This window comes from Sapajus apella, unplaced genomic scaffold (assembly GCF_009761245.1).
Source record: "Sapajus apella isolate SASKATOON/1434 unplaced genomic scaffold, GSC_monkey_1.0 scaffold2065, whole genome shotgun sequence".
NCBI lineage: Eukaryota > Metazoa > Chordata > Mammalia > Primates > Cebidae > Sapajus > Sapajus apella.
In genome coordinates this window covers 3942-11162 of record NW_022438991.1, presented here as the reverse complement: position 1 = coordinate 11162, position 7221 = coordinate 3942, and the positions used below count along the sequence as shown (strand labels likewise).

Genomic DNA, 7221 nt, shown 5'->3' with positions numbered 1-7221 from the left:
GACAAGCAGGCATTACAGAAGAGTGATAGCCCATCCCTGGTAAAATCATCTCAGGAGTCAGTGCAGGAGCCCTGGAGAAGAGAGACGAGGCATAATCAGCACAGGGTACCCTGGTGGGCCTGCCATCTCCCCCGTCTCTCAGGGGCCCCCTGCGGCTTCAGACAGAGAAAGCTGAGGTCCAGGGTGTGGCATCATCACCTCCCCCAAGAGCTGAGCAAAGGTGAAATCAGCTCATGAGGACACAGAACTTCAGCTTGATGCAGATGTGTGGGAGATGGGGGAACAGCTGTTGCTCTTCTGGGGAATACGAAGGGTTCAATCTTTTGAGGAAATTGGATGATACCTCATCCCTGCCACTAGTGACCTCTTTCAGTCACTGGAAAATGCCTACAGGAAGTAGCCACCAAAATGTGGCACAAAGTGGGTATCATCGTGGTGTCTAACATTTAAGCTGTGGTTCTGCCCCCACATTTCACAAGAGGATGCCACCAAAGCTAAGGCTTGGTTCTGGGGAACAATCTCTGGGGATTCCTAGAAACTGGCAAACTTCTCCCCTAAGTCTTGATCCTCATAGCAGCAAATAGGCTATGAACAGAGACCACTGTGATCAGGTACACTCAGCTCATGCTCTTCCCTCTTATACCTGTGCCCTCCCCACACTGGATCACAGCTGAAATATTACCTGCTGGGGGAGGCCCTTGAGGTCCTACAAAAGGAAGTTTTAAAGAGAAAGTTCTCGTTACACAAACAGCCACTCTCTCACCCCAAAGGAAAATGACTCAATTAGAGTTATATTCTCTTCCCGCCCATGTTCTTCAAGGCCTTAAATACCCTAGTTTAAAATCCCCTACAACAAAGGAAATTGTCACTAGAAGGCAAGAAGGCGGAGGCTCTGACCCTCTTAATGGAGGAAGCTTTTCTAAGGAGCCAGTGGGACAATGATGAACGGTAATTATGGCTCTCCTGGAATTAGCTCAGTCAGCTCTGGCAGCACTACCATTCACCCAGTAAAATCAGATTCCAATGCCTTCTCCAATCTTGTCCTGTCTCCTCCCACCTCCAGCCCAGACTTCTTTCTCTCAGGGTCAGGAGGAAAGAGCTACATCTAGAGACAGGTCCTCTCTGAACAGAGGGTCTCAGTCACAGCCCATCCTCCCCTTGTCCCCTGGGGTTCCTCACCTTTCTGACTCCTGTGACGGATGATAAGGCCCAGCCCGAGGAAGATCAGCCCCAGCACGAAGCCTCCAATGCCACTCAGCATTTTGCTCTGGGCAGATTCAGACTGAGCCCCTAAGGAGCAGAGACTGAGTGTCAGTGTTTGTTCCCACACCCCAGAGCATCCCTTCTGAGGAGCTGAAGTCCATTCTGAGGTGCAGAAGGTGAAGACATCAAAGGAATCTAGGTCTCCATTCAGACCACCCCTAAGGGAAGGAAAGACTGGCCAACAGATCCTTGGATACAGTGAGTAGGTGAGAGAGCAGGGATGCAGATCTCCGCTCCTCAGGAACTCATCTATAACCTTAGACCCTAAGATCCCAGTCACCAGCCCTAATAATCAGTCCCTCAGGGCTATCAGGACTGGGATCCAGAGCAACAGTATGTAGAGTGATTTCCCTAGCATCTGGAAAGGTGGTGAGATCAGGATTCTTCTGATGCACTTGCCATGGAGCAACAGGTGCTCTAGTCACTACTGATTCCCAGCTCAGTAGTGAATTCAGGGATAAGAGATGGGAAGGGATGGATCAGAAGGAGCTCTGCCCTTTATCTTGTGGGGCCCATAGTACAGAAACTCAATAACCCCTTACGCCACTCCACGGTGATGGGGCTCTGGAGGCTGGGGTGCTCCACGTGGCAGATGTAGACGTCTCCACGCTGGGGAGTCATTTCCAGCATCACTAGAATCTGGAAGGTCCAGTCACCATTTCTAATAAGGGGAGTGGACACAATGCCAGCTGTCTGCTCCTGGTCATTCCGAAACCACCGGACTTTGATCTGGCCTGGATAGAAATCTGTCACCGAGCAGACCAGCAGGTTGTGATGATTGAGGGCCTCTGTCTTGGATGGGGAGATGGTCACTCTAGGCTCCACTGAGGGCAATAAGGGACAGGAAAAGACACAGGAGTGAGATGTGAGACTACACAGCATGTCTACCATGAGTAAGGATCTCTCCTTGGAACCAAAATGGAAAGATACCTGGAGTCCAAGTCTTGGATTATGGTTCATTCAACAAATATAAATTTGACAGTCATTGAGAATCCAAAGATAAACAACATACTAGGCTCCCTGCTTTTACAGAATGTGCAATCTAGTAACAGATACCAAAAAACAAAAAGAATATTATTTCAAAAGTTTGCAATATTTGAAAAAAGTAGGCAGGCCTTGAAATCAAATAACACTGATCAAACACCATGTTTGCCCATAAGTCAATTCCTTTATCTTCTCAGAGTGCTGCTCACAGTAAAAAAATGTCACACCTTTCCCCGCCTCTTTTATACATCTCATCCTTTACCTTTCAGGCCACTTTATTGCATTTCCTTTATTCTCTCAGTGTGAAACTATAGTAAATATTTAATGTATGCTTTCTTTATTTAGTAATATGTTCTCTCCTTTTCTTTCTTTCTTTAATTTCTTTTTAACACACAAGTGAGTTTAATTACCAGCTGTCTACCCTACTCCATTCCCTTGCTATTGAGAATTACTTTCTTGTTCTGGAATCAGACATTATCATGTATGTTCTTCATAGAAAATATTCTGAGATCCATGCAGAGGTTGGCCTGGGGTAATGAGTCTGTAATGTGAATCTATAAATATAAGTGGGATTTGCTGAAGTGTGACCCAGACTTCAGCAAATGTATAGGTGACATCCCAACTATATGCCACTCAGGAGCCATCATCCAGAAGGAATGTGGTTTCTGCTTGGACTTGAACTTTTCTTTAGGTTCTCCTTCCTGAAGTCCAACTGAAATCACAGTCAGCTATGTGGCTTTATAAGATTTGTTCATCTTAAACAGAAGTGAGTGTAAAAATAAAAGGCACAAATTTATGAGAAAAAATGATAAAATAGATTTTATGGAAATGGAACTGAACTAGCAAAAACATAAGTACTTGCTGGCAGTAGGATGTGAGTCAAAAGAAGGCAAGGGAGTACAAAATAAACTAAAAATTTTGTGAACCTAAATACATAACACTGGGGTCAGACTACGGATTGATTAATCAGTGAATTTTCAATGCCCTGAAAGTATCATTTTGTCCCATTACCATGGAGAAGAAACAGGAATTGACTCATTGCTGCTTTTTCTATTCAAAACTGGCTTTAAAAAGGCTTTATGTCCCTTAGACTCTACAGATTTATAATGAAGAACATAAAGAATGTTGTGTACTTTGGAAGGCTTAAGGTCTTGGTGAGTAATTGTGGGCCATGTACCAATATTGGGATATATAAAGTGGTGATGCTAATCTCTAATGCACAAGTAACTGTGAGAGAATAAATGACATAACATAGATGGTATTTGATAAGGAAACTGTCTAGAAATAAGTGTTCACTAAATGGGTAAAATTCACTTTTGGAATGTTTATTCCTGAAGTGGATATTAACCTAAGCCAAAAGCAACCTGAAACTATTTTTATCCAATAATTTAATGGCTTCAATCTGTTTGAAGTTTGCATTGTGCCATTTGTTCAGCTTTTCTAAGAAATTAAAACTCTGCCTTATAACATCGTTCAAACGTTGTTTTTATTTTCAGCAAACACTTTTTTCCTCAGACTTTGTATTCACAAACTATATTAAGATCCAAGTCAATAAGAGTTTACTTTAAAGCTTTAAGCAAAATGATAGAAAGTAATTTATAAAGTCCATTTTTAAGACTCTGTTTACCTCTGTTTTTTCTTGAACCTACGTGGATTGGCAGCTGAGTACATTTATTCATTAATTTAACAGAAGATCATTGAGCTCATACCAGATACCAATCAAAGTGTCAGGAACCAGGCATGCAATAATTAAAAGTCTCTCGCCTCAAGGATCTCTAACATTAGTGAGAGCCATTTAAGAAAACAGAATTACAATGAATAATGATTTGAAGCCAAAAGTCAAAATATCTTAATTCACAACTGTAACTGCTGGAGGCCCTGCAGGCCATTGTGGGGCAGCCCCATCTCCACCAGGCCAAGCCTGAAGCTTCCTGCGGCTCGAGCTGTGCACGTGGGCCTCGCTGGGTGGGGCGGTGCGAACGGGGCGGGTGGGCAGAGGAAGAGGGAGGACATTCAGTGCAGATAGAACTTCTTAGCAAAGGTAAGGCACGAAGAGGAAAACGCATATGGCACGAGCGAGAACTTGCGGAGCAGAGGACGAGGCCGACGCACGGGGAGGCTGGGGGGACACTAGGCAGCCCGGCCAACTCTGCCCGTCCCTCCGCTCTGCCCTAGGTCCCCGCTCCTCCGATGCACCTGCCCCCAGCGCCCCCGCTGCCGCCTCGTGTCTCTGGGGTGGAAGGAAAGGGGCTCAGGTTCCAGAAGCCGCGCCCCCTTCGCCCCTCCCAGCGCAGACTCCGGGCCTGGCCAAGGCTGGGCCTCGCAGAGGGGCGACGACGCTCACCTCGCCACTGCAAGATCCCGCGGTACGCCACCTCGTAGTTGTGTCTGCACACCGTGTCCAGCTCCGCCCGGGTCCCCTCTAGGATGTCCTTCTGGCTGTTGTAGTACTTGGCGTCAGGCCGCCCCAGCGGCGTCACCGCCCGATACTCCCCCACGTCGCTGTCGAAGCGCGCGTACTCCTCTCGGTTATAGATGTATTTGGTCACAAGACGCACGCGCTCCGTCCCGTTGGTGAAGTAGCAGAGACCCTTAAACTGGTGCACGAAATCCTCTGCGGGGAATCACCTGCGGGTCAGTCAGGCCCCAGCCCCGCCGCCCCCGCAGCCGCCGCCCTGACCCGGCCCGGAGCTCCGGAACCGCCCGCGCCACCTCCAGTTCCCGCCGACCAAGGCCTCGCGCTCCAGACCTGGGATCCTCCCTCCCTGCGGCTCTGCCCAGCCCTGCCTCTCGGACGTCTTCGGGAATCCACCTTCCTACAGTGGGGAAGGGGAGAAAAGTCTTGTCCCTGCCACAGCCCGTGAACGGAACTGAGCAGCGGCAGTCGGGCTGATTTTACACGGACCTCCACACTTAAAGGGATCAGGGCGTTTTTGCATGAAAACCCATGTTCCATGTTCCTGGGAACGTCAGAGATAAAGTTATCCACATAAACCTGAGAATTCAAAAGAATGACGAGACAGCTCTAGGAATTAAGCCTGTCCTCGTTCTGATACGCATATTCTCTTGGTCCCCGGGTAAAATACCTTCCTTCCCATGCCTGGATTTACCCTCCCAGGTGCCGTGTGAGGTTCACTCACTTCTGTGTTAGAAAGGACCCACACCTCTGAGTCCTAGAAAGAAATATTTATTCATGGAAAAAGCACAAGCTTTTGAATTTGATGAACTGGATTACAATTAAATTGTGGCAGTCACCAGCTTGCGCAGGTTATGTAACAGAATATCCATACCACAAGTATAATTGTGTAAAAGAAAATCATGATATCTACACACAGGATGTTACAAGGAGTGAGAGAATTTATATAAAGTATTGTCCTGTGTCCGAAATGAGTGGTTTCACAATATGTGTTATTTCCCTTCTTTACATCCTCCTTTCTGCTAAATTCAGTCCACCATCAGCGTGGGTCCCTGAATCCCACTCAAGTCACCATTTGCCCACAAATCAGTGAAACCTGAAGACTCCCTGCCTGTGGCCAGCCAGACAGCTTCCCTCAGTACCAAGATTTTGCCTCCACAAACGCTCCACTCAGTCAGGAACACAGACTACTTTTCCTCAAATACGGAGACTGTAGACACCATTGCTGCCTTACATTTCCCAACGCAGGATCTCCTAATATTTAGTCCAGGCAAAGTCACGGGGCACGCTGAAATGACAAATCCTGCTGTGTCTTTGAAGAAATTCATGTCTTCAAAAATAAGCCCATGCTCACTTTGTCCTATCACTAGTAGTAAATGTACACTTTGTCTCCTCTTTCTTCTCCTCTCTCCTCCTCTTCCAGGCTTAAGCCTGTAGGATGGGGATTGCATTGTCCTCACCTCATCACTAAAAGATAATTGGTAATGCAACATAGCTCTCTTTCCCAAAAGAGAGGAAATGTTGATAAAAGATTGTGTCCGAGACCATAGAAGTCACCATCCCCTATATCCCAGCCCAAGGAGAGCCTGTTCCCAGAGTGGAGGCTCTCCAGAGCAGCTGCCCTGCACTTACGGGGAGAGTCTCTGCCCTCAGCCACTGGGGTGCTCAGCATCACCAGCATCAAGGTCACAGTTGCTGCCCGAAGTCCTCCAGGGATCCGCAAGGCCCTCCTCCAAGACATAATTGAGACGAAGGGAAAAGTAGTGGTAGTCAACACAGCTTGCAACTGATGGATCTGACGTACCTGCCAGAAAGAGTAAAAACCTGTGATGTTTCCGTGCTTGGTAGGACTGGATGGTCCCTTGGAAAGGAACCAATCGGCACTGGAGCTGAAGAACCTCATCTGTCTCTGGGCAGACATTTTTTTAGTGAAGGCTCTCAATCCACTGCCCCGCACTCTGACTTCAAATTGCACTGGATGAACATTTGAGGTGACAATTCCCTCTTAATTATAAAGGAGCTGAAGGTTGAATGCCTAGGGGATTTTAAGAAGGAAAAAAATGCGATTCCACAGTAAACATCGTTGTAATATTGATTAAAAACCAGTTCTTATATTTGGGATTTTCAATAGGGCAAATTAATTGGTGATCATATTTCAGGGGAGAGAAAACTGCTGTCATAGAAATGTTTACTGCTGTTGTCTCAGACACCTGGGGGCCTTATGTTTCCGTGAGAAGAGCAAAGTTCTTAGAAGTAAACGATGGTGAGCTGCAGTTCCACTGCTAATGTGCTTCAGGAGGGTCAACAAATTACTGAATTTCTTTTTCCCCAGGCTTCTCTTTGTAAAATGTGGATCATGTTTCATGCATTTTATATCTGAATCTTCACATAAACAAAATTAAGATTAATATAACTTGTTTAATATTACAAAAGGCTCCTCAACTGTTACGTGTAACTATCGGGTTAATATGTGGAACAAGAAAAGAAGTAAAACAAATTGACTCCCACCTGCTGGCAAATGATTCGTCATTATGCAAGAATATATTACATTTATGCTT

At 46.3% G+C, this 7221-nt stretch overlaps 1 protein-coding gene across 3 annotated transcripts; it reads right to left on the bottom strand.

Moving 5' to 3' along the window:
- Nucleotides 1–6607, bottom strand: LOC116547098 (HLA class II histocompatibility antigen, DQ beta 1 chain-like). Of its 3 annotated transcripts, none has more exons than XM_032273156.1 (6): nt 6296–6607; nt 4592–4861; nt 1806–2087; nt 1180–1290; nt 683–706; nt 1–71 (listed from the first exon to the last, which is right to left on the bottom strand). In XM_032273156.1, exons 1-6 carry the CDS (start codon nt 6582–6584, stop codon nt 58–60), a joined length of 990 nt encoding a protein of 329 aa, XP_032129047.1. In that variant the 5' UTR covers nt 6585–6607; the 3' UTR covers nt 1–57. The 3 variants fall into 3 exon arrangements, with proteins under 3 accessions (XP_032129047.1, XP_032129048.1, XP_032129049.1); XM_032273157.1 differs by having other exon boundaries at nt 4592–4864; nt 6299–6470; XM_032273158.1 differs by lacking the exon at nt 683–706 and having other exon boundaries at nt 6296–6487.
- Between the last annotated feature and the right edge of the window lie 614 nt (nt 6608–7221).